Genomic DNA, 13,820 nt, shown 5'->3' on the forward strand with positions numbered 1-13,820 from the left:
AGGATTAGCAAGAGTATCTCAGATTCTTGTGGTTTCGTGATCACTAACAGGATGAGATCCTGGAGTACCACACGAGAGTTTATGTAATCGGTAAATGTCCCTCATCAGCTGTGACAATTTATGACCCTAAGAGGGCAGCCACTGAGAGAGAGAAGGAATTTGGGACTGAAGCACAGAGGTACCTGAAGGCCACAGATGTTGCTGGGCATAGCAAAATTGGACTCATCTTGGGCAAGGCAAAGCTTAACTCCCAAACCAGATCTCACCTCTCTTCCCACTAGACATTACCGTGAGCAAGTATGTCATCATGGACAACAGTTTCAAAGTGAGAATGGCTAAAGGCTGTGTAGTATGACTGGTTTCAAGCCGAGTTTCTGAGACTGTACTTCTTTGCCAAAGACTTAATGAGACAATCATTTGTATTTTAGTTTCAATAGTTAAGTTGACATCCTATGGATGCCAGGCAGGGAGCATTCTGACCTCTGGAGGTGCAGTTCATTTTATATGAACATCACCTCCTGTACGTAAGCTTGAACTTCAAGCACACCGTGGAAAGACATCTATCTCCATTCACTGTTTATTTGCCCCTGAAACAGCAATATCTGTGTCTTAAGTTTAGTTAATACCAGTAAACATTTAGTAGATATATTTTGAAGGAAGTATTATGTTTACTGCTTATTGTTTTTAAGATATCATTACACCACAAATATATTCTTGGTTACATAGTTAAGGAGTGTTGTCTGTGTCTATCACCTTGCTAAACACTGATTGCAAGAATAATCAGTAGTATTAATATATTCAGGCATGTGGCCTGAATGAGTTAATGAGTTAACTGCATATTTTACTTAACTTTCTGCAGTTTCATAAGCAAGATCTCATTAAAAATCCTGAAGAAGGGCTCTGTCTCAGGTGATCTTTGAGAAGATGATTAACTCACTGCATAGCTTTGCATAGCCATGCTCCATGGGCAGTTGATCTACTATTTACCATCTTTGTCTTACCCCTCTATTTGACGTCCCAAAATGCATTACCTTGTACACGTTGGGATTAGATTCCATCTGTCAATGCTCCATGCAGTTTAGCACTGTTCCACATCTTCCTTTAGACCTTCCTCACTATCCACTTTCTTTGTGTCATCTGTAAACTTACTAATCATACTTCACATTTTTGACATTAATATATATCACGCACAGCAAATACCCCACTCAAATCTCCATGACACACCCCCAGACACAAAATTCCAATCAAAGAAACGTCATCCACCCTACACTTGCTAGAGTTTTAAAGAACGAAGTGGGATGTCATTGAAACCTATCAAATATTGAAAGGCCTAGATAGGGTGGATGTAGAGAGGATGTTTCCTACAGAGGGGGAGTCTAGGACCAAAGGACAGCTTGAGGACAGAAGGACACTCCTTTAGAACAGGGATGAGGAGAAATTTCTTTACCCAGAGGACAGTGGATCAATGGAAGTCAATGCCAAAGTCTGCTGTGGAGGCCAAGCAATTTGGTATATTTAAAGTGGAAGTAGCTAGGTTCTTAATTAGAAAGGGTGTCATAGGTTACAGGGAGAGGGCAGGAGAATGGGGTTGAGAGGGATAATAAATCAACTATGAAGGGATGGCAGAGCAGTTCTAGAGAGAAACCCAGAGAAAACCTACAACACAATACAGGCCCTTTGGCCCACAAAGTTGTGCCGAACATGTCCCTACCTTAGAAATTACTAGGCTTACCTATAGCCCTCGATTTTACTAAGCTCCATGTACCTATCTAAAAGCCTCTTAAAAAACCCTATCATATCTGCCTCTACCACCGTTGCTGGCAGCCAAGCACTCACCACTCTCTGAGTAAAAAACTTACCCGACATCTCCTCTGTACCTACTCCCCAGCACCTTAAATCTGTGTCCTCTTGTGGCAACCATTTCAGACCTGGGAAAAAGCCTCTGACTATCCACATGATCAATGCTTCTCATTATCTTATACACCTCTATCAGGTCACCTCTCATCCTCCTTCGCTCCAAGGAGAAAAGGCCGAGTTCATTCAACCTATTCTCATAAGGCAAGCTCCGCACTCCAGGCAACATCCTTGTACATCTCGTCTGCACTCTTTCTATGGTTTCCACATCCTTCCTGTAGTTAGGCGACCAGAACTGAGCACAGTACTCCAAGTGGGGTCTGACCAGGGTCCTATATAGCTGCAACACTACCTCTTGGCTCCTAAATTCAATTCCACGATTGATGAAGGCCAATGCAACATATGCCTTCTTAACCATGGAGTCAACCTGCGCAACTGCTTTGAGTGTCTTATGGACTCGGACCCCAAGATCCCTCTGATCCTCCACACTGCTAAGAGACTTACCATTAATACTATATTCTGCCATCATATTTGACCTACCAAAATGAACCACTTCACACTTAACTGGCTTGAACTCCATCTGCCACTTCTTAGCCCAGTTTTGTATCCTATCAATGTCCCGCTGTAACCTCTGACAGCCCTCCACACTATCCACAAGACCTCCAACCTTTGTGTCATCAGCAAACTTACTAACCTATCCCTCCACTTCCTTATCCAGGTCATTTATAAAAATCACGAAGAGAAGGGGTCCCAGAACAGATCCCTGAGGCACAACACTGGTGACCGACCCCCAAGCAGAATATGACCTGACTACAACCACTCTTTGCCTTCTGTGGGCAAGCCAGTTCTGGATCCACAAAGCAATGTCCCCTTGGATCCCATGCCTCCTTACTTTCTCAATAAGCCTTGCATGGGGTACCTTATCAAATGCCTTGCTGAAATCCATATACACTACATCTACGGCCCTTCCTTCATCAATGTGTTTAGTCATATCCTCAAAAAATTCAATCAGGCTCATAAGGCACAAACTGCCCTCGACAAAGCCATGCTGACTATTCCTAATCATATTATACCTCTTCAAATGTACATAAATACAGGATCTTCTCCATCAATTTACCAACCACTGAGGTAAGACTCACTGGTCTATAACTTCCTGGGCTATCTCTACTCCCTTTCTTGAATAAAGAAACAACATCCGCAATCCTTCAATCCTCCGGAACCTCTCCCGTCCCATTGATGATGCAAAGATAATCACCAGAAGCTCAGCAATCTCCTCCCTCACCTCCCACAGTAGCCTGGGGTATATTTCGTTTGGCCCCGGCGACTTATCCAACTTGATGCTTTCCAAAAGCTCCAGCTCTTTCTCTTTCTTAATATGTATATGCTTCAAGCTTTTCAGTCTGCTGCAAGTCATCACTACAATCAGTAAGATCCTTTTCCATAGTGAATACTGAAGTAATGTATTCATTAAGTACCTCTGCTATTTCTTCTGGTTCCATACACACTTTCCCACTGTCACACTTGATGGGTCCCATTCTTTCACATCTTAACCTCTTGCTCATCACATACTTGAAGAATACCTTGGGGTTTTTCTTAATTCTGTCTGCCAATGCCTTCTCATGGTCCCTTCTGGCTCTCCTCATTACCTTCTTAAGCTCCTTCCTAGTAGCCTTATCTATATACTACTAAAAGTCTCATGCTCTGTTTGTGACCTCCAATTAGTGCAAACGGCACATTACAGCGGCACTTTTTTTTGGCTAAATCAACTTAAAATGCGCTAACTTTTTGAACAGGCAAAGTTCAGGGTTATATATTCATATAAAATTGCTCATTCGCAAAAATCAACCAGCTGGCTTTCACCCGAGAGCCGATCCGCCATCATGGAAATCGGGGACGTGACAACACGACGCATGCACACGGCCAGCCCCAGCAGCAACACCAACCGGAGCAAACAGGCACAGCAGCTCTATTTTGAGCGGCCACATACTTCTGATCACCATCAGCATGTGCAGGATTGGGACAGATCTAACTGCCACCTATCAATAAGAGATCATTAAATCTTATTGTAATGGCGTACTTCTCTTTCAATATTTTTATTAGTCTCTGCATAAAGGAATACAGAGTACATGAAGATATATAAGTCAAAAAATAGTACCAAATACATTGTATTAAAAATACAGTTACAATCACAAAACCCTGTGTTCATAAAAATTAAATTAAATCATAATATTGAAATACAGGTAGTCTCTGGGTTACGTATGAGTTCCGTTCCTGAGTCCGTCTTTAAGTCAGATTTGTACAGAAGTCGGAACAAGTACATCCAGTATTATTTAGCGTCAGTTAGTCAAACATTTGTCTTAGTATATAGTACATATTTTACCTTCCTATGCATATAAAACACTTAAGAAACATATGTATTCCAATAATTAAACCACTGCGTTGCTTAGTAATAATTGTAGCTTTCATCGGGGCAGCGCCTTTCAAGTGCTCCATTATTCTCACTTTATCCGTTATCCTTTAAAATTGTTCCGATCATTGACTGACTGTAGCATAACGTTTTTCCAATGACCGATGGTGTTTCACCTCTTTCCAAACGCTTTATTATTTCCACTTTATTTTCAATTACGATTGCTTCCCGTCAATGGAACAGAAACACTGAGGGTGGTGGCTCTGAGCTTTGCCAGCTCCCAGGGTCCGCTAGGTCCTAAGGACCACCGCACTGAGACAGGCTAAATGGGACAATGTGCTGGGTTTGGGTATTTGATCCTCCACAATATTCCGTGTGAGAATTTAAACTGGAGGTGGCAGTGTTTTTTTTTTACGAGGTCGAGTTGCGAGCTTGACATCAACCCAGCACGGATGGTACGGGAGTCACTGGATCGACATCAACCCGGCACGGGAACGGTCTATCACTGGATCGAACTCGGGAAACTCCGTTCTCCAGCCCGGCGCCGATCTCACTGTGCCACCAGCCAACCGGAATGGGGGGGGGGGGGGGGGGGGGCGGGGGCGGGCGGGGTCAGGGTGAATTTTACTAAGAAAAATTTAAGCCAAATACAAAGTTAAACACTCAACAGTGTCAACGGAAATGATGTAAAATGGTGAATGGTGTCGCTATCCGACTTAAAATGGCGGACGGCGTTCTCCTTCCTCGGTTCGTAAGTACAAGTTGTCTGTAAGTTGGACGTTCGTAACCCGGGGACTACCTGTATAATAATTTTGTTATACAGAAAAAAAATCTGAACCCACTACCAAAGTCAGAGCTGTTAGGAAAAACAAGAAAAAAAGGGGAAAAAACCCTTATCATATAATAAAATATATTATTAGCCACCATCTGTACTTTTACAACAAATCACAGGTTTTGAAAATAACTCACAAATGGTCCCCACAATGTATAAAAGTCTTGACTAGATTCAAAAACTGAACATGGGATCTTCTCTAAATTTAAGCATGACATAACATCCTGTAACCCGTAATGATACACTTCGAGACACCCATAAAACCTTTTGCTGCAGTCAAAGGACAGTGGTGACTATATCACGTCCATTTAGGACAGTACCAACCACATCATCAAGAATAATCAGCTTCCTTTGGTATTACTGCTTCGTATCTTCCATCCAGCATTAGGGTTAAAAAAAATGGTCAGCCTAATTATACCATGTGGAAAGAGGAGGAGGACATTATGGTCAAGAGGTGACGCCAAATGTCGTCAGGAAGCGGCAAGGAGAGGCAGAGAACAAGAATCGGATGAGTCCAGTGCCACACGACTCCAGGATCAAAGAGTCAGGACAAAAAAGATGAGAGAAGAAGAGACAGAGGAGGAGTGGCATTCACGTCTCCAGAATGACAACAACAGGCACAGAAGGAGGAGAGTGGAGGAGACAAAGGAGCTGAGAAATGCATGTCTCCAAGATCAGATACAAAGAATAAACAGCAGAAGAGATGAAGAGACAGCGCATGAAAGGATGCATGTCTCCAGAATGACAATGAGAGGCACAAGGGTGGCGGATCAACCAGAAATATTGCCATCAGAAGGGTCCTTCGTTAAATGAGGAGGAGCTATATTTGCCTTGATACACGTCTTTCTTCTTTAATGAACTGGTTTTTATTCTTCAAACTCCAAAGCAAAGCAATACTAATAGCATTAAGGAAAATTTAATGTTCATTCTGGTCACGTCAGACTGCACTACCTTGCTCTCAAAGGATGCCCCAACGGGTCACCCCATTGTCTAGTACAGTCGGCCCTCCTTATCCACGAATTCCGCATCGTGAATCACGAAAACCCGGAAGTGCTCTTCCGGTACTTGTTGTTTGAGCATGTACAGACTTTTTTTCTTGTCATTATTCCCTAAACAATGCAGTATAACAACTATTTTACATAGTATTTACATTGTATTAGGTATTATAAGTAAACTAGAGATGATTTAAAGTATAGGGGAGGATGTGCGTGGGTTATCGCGGATTGGGATTGAAAAAAATCGGAAGTTCTCTTACCAATTAAGTCGGAACAGGTACATCCGGTATTATTTAGTGTCAGTTAGTCAAATGTTTGCATTCTTATATAGTATATATTTTACCTTTCTATGCATATAAAACACTTAAGAACGTATGTTTCAGCGCCAGGCTTGGGAAGTTCCTGAGTTCGATCTAGTGACAGATCGCTATCAAGTGCGCTCTCCACCGTGCCGAGTTGATGTGGAGGATCAAAAACCCAAAACTTAAGCCACTGTGTTGTTTAGTAATAATTGTAGCTTTCATCGGGGCACAGCCTTTCTCACTTTATCCTTTAAAATTGCTCCGATCGTTGACCAACGTAGCCTAACGCTTTTCCAATGACAGATGGCGTTTCACCTCTTTCTGATCGCTTTATTATTTCCACTTTATTTTCAATCATTATCATGATTACTTTCATGAACAGAAACACTGCGGATTCAGATCTCTGCCACTGGGTCCTAATGTCCATCGCACTGAGACAGGTTAAATAAGGTCTTGGGTTCTGCTGGGTCCTAAGGTCCACCACATTGAGACAGGTTGAATAAGGGACTTGAGCATCCGTGAATTTTGGTATCTGTGAGGGGTCCCGGAACCAATCCTTCGCGGATAAGGAGGGCCAACTGTAATCATTTAGATCTCTAACATTACCTGGCTTTCTGAACCTTTTGTAAGCTTTGCTTTTCTTCTTGACTAGGTTTATTACAGCCTTTGTACACCACAGTTCCTGTACCCTACCATAACTTCCCTGTCTCATTGGACGTACCTATACAGAACTCTACACAAATATCCCCTGAATATTTGCCACATTTCTTCTGTACTTTTCCCTGAGAATATCTGTTTCCAATTTAAGCCTCCAATTTCCTGTCTGATAGCCTTATAATTTCCCCTTAAACGCTTTTCTAACTTGTCTGTTCCTCTCTCTCTCCAAAGCTATTGTAAAGGAGATAGAATTATGATCACTATCTCCAAAATGCTCTCCCACTGAGAGATCTGACACCTAACCAGGTTCATTTCCCAATACCAAATCAAGTACAGCCTCTCCTCTTGTAGGCTTATCGACATACTGTGTAAAGAAACCTTCCAGAACACATCTAGCAAACTCCACCTCATCTGAACTCCTTGCTCTAGGGAGATGCCAATCGATATTTGGGAATTAAAATCTCCCATCATGACAACTCTGTTATTATTACACGTTTTCAGGATCTGTTTCCCTATCTGCTCCTTGATATCCCTGTTCTGTTGGGTTGAACGGCCTAATTCTGCCACCACGTCTTATAGTTTTATGACCAAGTGAATTTTGGATCCATTAGTCTTGTATCCCACGTGTCCTAATGTTCTGGATCAGCCTGCCATGTTGGAACCTAGTCAAATGCTTTACTGAAGTCCTCATAGACAATGTCTACCATCTTGTCCTGATCGATCTCCTTTGTTATGCCCTTGAAAACCTCAATCAAATTAGTGAGACAGGTCATCCCTCACAGCCATACTGACTATTTCTGATTAGTCTCTCTTTTACAACATACACATAATCCTATCTCTTAGAATTTTCCCGAACAATTTTCTTACTACTGACAAGACTTACCAGCCTGTAGATACATCCTGGTGCCCTTCTTTAATAAAGAAACAATATTAGTGTTCTCCAGTCTTCTGGGACCTCACCTGTGGTTAATGAGGATGCAAAAAATCTCTGCATAGCTCCAGCAATTTCCTCCCCCATTTCCCACAGCTTTCTGGAATAGGCCTCATCCAACCCTGGGGATATTATGCATACCCTTACACATTCACACCTTATGCATTCCAAGATATCTAACATCTCCACCTTCTTAATACTGACATGCTTCAGAATGGCTTATGCTATTGAACTCATCCTTCCCCCAATTTAGGGGGAATTGGGGGATGGCCTCCCCAATTTAAGGACAGATCTTTACATATGAAATGTATTGTACATAGTTATGGCCACTGTTCTCGGAGTGCTCTCTTAATAGCACTTCAACAACCTGCATGGTTTAATTACCTAATAGAAGGTCAAGTTTGCGTTCTGTCCCAACCGCTCGACAGACATCACCCTCCACCTAGCCCTAACCCCTGGACAAAAAAGACACATACGTTCGAATGCTGTTCATAGACTTCAGTTCAGCATTCAAAACAATCATCCCTCAGAAACTGACTGGAAAACTGAGCCTACTGGGCCTGAACACCTCCCTCTGCAACTGGATACTAGACTTCCTGACTGGGAGACCTCAGTCAGTCTGAATCGGAGGCAGCATCTCCAGCACCATCACACTGAGCACGGGGGCCCCCCAGGGCTGTGTGCTCATTCCACTGCTGTTCACTCTGCTGACCAACAACTGTGCTGCAACACACAGCTCGAACCATATCATCAAGTTCACCAATGATACGACCGTGGTGGATCTCATCAGCAAGAACGATGAGTCAGCTTACAGAGAGGAGGTGCAGCGGCTAACGGATTGGTGCAGAGCCAACAACCTGTCTCTGAATGTGAACAAAACAAAACAAAACAAAACAAAATGTTAACTTCAGGAGGGCACAGAGCGACCACTCTTCACTGAACATCGACGGCTCCTCGGTAGAGATCGTAAAGAACACCAAATTTCTTGGTGTTCACCTGACGGAGAATCTCACCTGGTCCCTCAACACCAGCTCCATAGCAAAGAAAGCCCAGCAGCGTCTCTACTTTCTGTGAAGGCTGAGGAAAGTCCATCTCCCACCCCCCATCCTCATCACATTCTACAAGGGCTGTATTGAGAGTATCCTGAGCAGCTGCATCACTGCCTGGTTTGGAAATTGCACCATCTCGGATTGCAAGGCCCTGCAGCGGATAGTGAGGTCAGCTGAGATCATCGGAGTCTCTCTTTCTGCCATTACGGACATTTACACTACATGCTGCATCCGCAAAGCAAACAGCGTTATGAAGGACCCCATGTACCCCTCATACAAACTCTTCTCCCTCCTGCCGTCTGGGAAAAGGCACCGAAGTATTCGGGCTCTCACGACCAGACTATGTAACAGTTTCTTCCCCCAAGCTATCAGACTCCTCAATACCCAGAGTCTGGACTGACACCAACTTACTGACCTCTACTGTGCCTGGTGTCTTGTTTATTATTTATTGTAATGCCTGCACTGTTTTGTGCACTTTATGCAGTCCTGGGTAGGTCTGTTGTCTAGTGTAGTTTTTTTTTTCTGTATTTTTTTTAGGTAGTTCAGTCTAGTTTTTGTGCTGTGTCATGTAACACCATGGTCCTGAAAAAACATTGTCTCATTTTTATATGTACTGTACAAGCAGTTATGGTCAAAATGACAATAAAAGTGACTTGACTTGACGAAGTATAGCCAGTGTTAAACAGTAGCACTCCATTCTACAGGAAGTAACCCAGCATTGTCCAGTGGCATGGGAAGTAGTCCTGTGTACCTCAGAAACACCCAGTGTTGCCGCTGTAAAACACAGTCTAGAAACATGGTACTCTCCACTGAAGTGTTAACTGTGTGTTATCCCATATTGCACAGTATAGGCCATGTGCATGTGCTTCTGACCTCCCACTCTCCCTCTGGAATGCCCATGGCCTCACCAATGTTCCATGAGCAAAGCTGCAGTACACACCTCAGCGTTACACCAGCCGCAAGTGACACAGCCATATTAATCCAAACACGGTCACCAAGTGAGGCAAGTTATATATTTCAAAGTGCAATTATCTATTAGCTAATTAACAGCATTCATGTATTTCTAACTTAATTGATCATTTAAACATTTTTAATTATTTAGATGTTCACAATATCTCTGATGAATAGTGAAAGTGATGAGTTATCAGCAGATCATCAGACTGTTCTGTAGGTGGAGCTGGTGGTTTTTATTCAAGACTGTAGTCAAAATCTTTTTCCCCATAGTATCAATGTCTAAGACAAGAGGACATATACAGGTTTAGGGTGACAGGCAGGAGAATTAAAGAGGTTATGTGAGAATTCTTTCACTCAGAAGGAGCTCGTCAGGAATTACTACCTGAAGGGGTGGTGGAAGGAGATATACTCATAACATTTAAGAAGCATCCAGCCAAATACTTGAATTGCCAAGGCATAGAAGTCTATGGACCTAGTGAAAGTGAATGAGAATAATGTTGATAAGTACAACAGATGACATGGGCATGGTGGACCATAGGGCCTCTTTTTCTGCTTTTTGACTGTGAGACTCTTATGCCAGCAGATCATCAGGGTGATCTACAGTTGGAGCTGTAGTTCCAATCCAGCGAATACGAAGGGTGATTGATAAGTTCATGGCTTAAAGTAGGAGTCAATTTTAGAAAACCTAGCACATTTATTTTTCAACATAGTCCCCTCGTCCATTTACACACTTAGTCCAACGGTCATGGACTTCCAGAAAGTGTCTACAGCCGGGGTGATTGATAAGTTTGTGGCGTAAGGTAGAAGGAGATGAGTTATACAGCTCTTGTTACATGCACGTGCAGTTCAACTCTTTGAGTGATTATGCAGAAAGTTTGAAGTTAATAACTCATCAGGGGTAACTGATAAGTTTGTGGCCTAAGGTAGAAGGAGATGATGACTGCTGGACTAAGTGTGTAAATGTAGGAGGGGACTATGTTGAAAAATAAATGTGGTAGGTTTTCTAAAATTGACTCCTTCTACCTTAGGCCACAAACTTATCAATCACCGCTTGTATTACCAAACACTACTTAGCATTGATCAGTTCTGAAACATTAACTCTGTTCTCTTCAGGTGCTGCCTTAGCCACTGAGTATCACCCATGGTTAGTATTCTAAAGCAAATCTAATGAAACTCAGTATCACCAAACACTCCTGAGATACACCATATGAAAATTTTTACCAAATAGAGCAAGACTAACAGGGATGTTACCCAACACAATGTGATCCTGCAATTTCCTCCCTTCCTTCAACAACCCGGCATTATCTTTATATGGGTTTGATAATTTATTAATGCCAAATCAATATCAAAGTTTCCCTTTTACAATGATTGTCACATTTGACATTTTATACATACCACATTAACAATAACATTAGCAAGATCCCTCTCTTGTGTGAAACCAGGAGTAAAATACTTGTTTGGAATATTACCCACAAGATCTTCCCCAATGTTGGTATTGTATTCATCAGTAGTATCTATGTACAGGAAATATCAACACTGTCTCATTGCACGGAGAGCAACACTGTGGAGCATAATATCACCCAATGTTACAGATGTAACGTGGTCTTGAAGAATGTTAGATTTACTCTCAATTGTCCTGTGTTGCTTATCTAATCATGCGTGATAACCTGATGTTAGAATTACACAACTCAGTAGGACTCCATTTTAGAGGGAGTTACTCGGTCTACTCTACAACTCTATCATTTTAATGGAGGTAAATGGCTGGACACCCAAAGGTTCTACTAAAGAATCGGGTTTAAGTTGAAAAAAGGAATGCAGGGGGTCAGAGAGACATTTATGAAATCTGGTTAAGTGTGAAATTTCACAATGAGGATCTTTGGCAGCTAAATTCATATCTATCAAACGTGAGGCAATCAAAAGTGGGGGTGGAAAAATAGTCAAGAACTGTAGGACCAGAGACATAAAGTCATAAATCATTATGGCACAAAAACAGGCCCTTCAGGCCAATTCATCCATGCCCACCAAGATGCCAACCTAAGCTAGTCTCATGTGCCTGCATCTGGCCCAGATCCCACCAAACCTTTTACAGATAGCTCAGGGGTGTTGCAAATGTAATATGAGGAATACACACAAAATGCTCGATGGAGGGGCAGCATCTACAGAGGGGAAAAAACTGTCGACTGGCCTGCTGAGCTCCTTGAGCATTTTGTGTGTGTTGCTCAAGATTTCCAACATCTGCAGAATCTCTTATGTCTCTAGTGTGAGGAGTGAATTAAGGAGAACAGCGTTACTCAGCATTCCACGTCATGGCAGACTTTGAATCTATGGCTCGCAGCCATGCTTACCTTCATCATGAGAACCACAGTGTTGAGCGCTATCATGGTCAGTATGGTGTACTCGAAGGAGGGTGACACCACAAAGTGCCAGACTCTGTACTGGAATGTCTGTCGGTTCTGTGGCATGTACCTTGTCAAGGGCTTGGCACTGATGGCAAAATCGATACAGGCTCTCTGGGGAGAAAACAGACATACAAGATGACTTCTGGACTAGAATTCCGACAGACAACCCTTCACTGCGTTATTACCTTGCTGCTCTGGGCTTATTTACTTCATGCAGTGATGTTGTGGAGATCACTTTGTGTCAGGTGTGGACCCAGTGAGAGAAGATGCAGTGTCAAGTTGGCAATGATGTGTGAATGGTCAACACAGGAGGTTGGAATAAGATACAGGACCATATTGGAGGAGGAGCTTGAGTGCTGATGTGGAGTGAGAGGGGAATTAGAGTAACTGTAGGTAAAGGCTGAAATAATCGGATGAAGAGATGTCAAAACATAAAACTTTGGTTAGGCCACTCTTGGAGTGTTTTGCGGAATTCAGATTGCCGCATTAGAGGAAGTATGTGGAAGCTTTGGAAGGGGTGCAAAAGAGGTTCACCAGGATGCTGCCTGGATTAGAGGGCATATGCTATCAAAAATTTTGGACAAACTTGGACTGTTTTTTTCTGGAACATCGGATACCTGATAGAAGGTTATAAAATTACGGAAAGCACATAGGCAGTGTCAGGATCTTTCCCTCAGGGTGGAAATGTCAAATGCCAAAGGGCATTGATTATGGTAAGAGGGGACAAGTTAAAAGGAAATGTGCAAGGCAAGTTTCTTTTTATAAAAAGGGCGCAGGGTGCTGGGAATGGGATGCCAGGGGCGGTGATGGAAGCAGATGTGAGGCTGTTAAGACACACATGAATGTGCAGGATGATGTTTTAATTCAAGATCATGGACAGCACAGGCATAATGGGCTGAAGAGCCTGTTGCTGTGCTCTACTGTTCTATGTTCTAATTTAATGTGAGTGGTGTAACAGTAGGCAGTGAGAGGTGGGAGTTGAGATGGGTGACTGCACTAATGGACAACAGAAGGGGAACAGGACCAATGAACAGGGATTGGTGATGTCAAGATAGCCAGAGGAGGGGAACTGGTGAGTAAATGAGATAAGGGCCTCAGTCCACATAGAGACTAAAAGGTCACTATTGATGCAGTGGCCTTGTGGGAAAGATTGTGAATGATGGCAGCGTTGTTTGGGGGAGTTGGCTGGTAGGGTGTGGGAGAAACAGTAGTCTGGAAGAAGCTACTGAATTATACCATTACAGCCTTTAAATCTGCTGCTTAGTTTCCCTGTCCCTTTAACGTGGCATCGAGCACGTGCAGCTTGAGTGAGAATTGTGAATCATGAAGCAAGTCTGTAGTCTGCAGTGGAAAGCTTGGTGTGAAGAGATTATTGAGCGAAGAGATTATGGTGCGAAAAGATTATGGCGGGAAAAGTATGGGTACATGAAAAGTGAAAAC

At 42.8% G+C, this 13,820-nt stretch overlaps 1 protein-coding gene across 1 annotated transcript in view; it reads right to left on the reverse strand.

Moving 5' to 3' along the window:
• The window catches only part of LOC140737314 (probable voltage-dependent R-type calcium channel subunit alpha-1E), a 619,860-nt gene that overhangs the window by 118,971 nt on the left and 487,069 nt on the right, over positions 1–13,820 (reverse strand). Inside the window, 1 exon segment of the mRNA XM_073063744.1 lies at positions 12,327–12,491. Within this exon segment, the coding sequence (XP_072919845.1) occupies positions 12,327–12,491 (165 nt within the window).

The sequence above is a fragment of the Hemitrygon akajei genome, chromosome 12 (assembly GCF_048418815.1).
Source record: "Hemitrygon akajei chromosome 12, sHemAka1.3, whole genome shotgun sequence".
NCBI classification, from domain to species: domain Eukaryota; kingdom Metazoa; phylum Chordata; class Chondrichthyes; order Myliobatiformes; family Dasyatidae; genus Hemitrygon; species Hemitrygon akajei.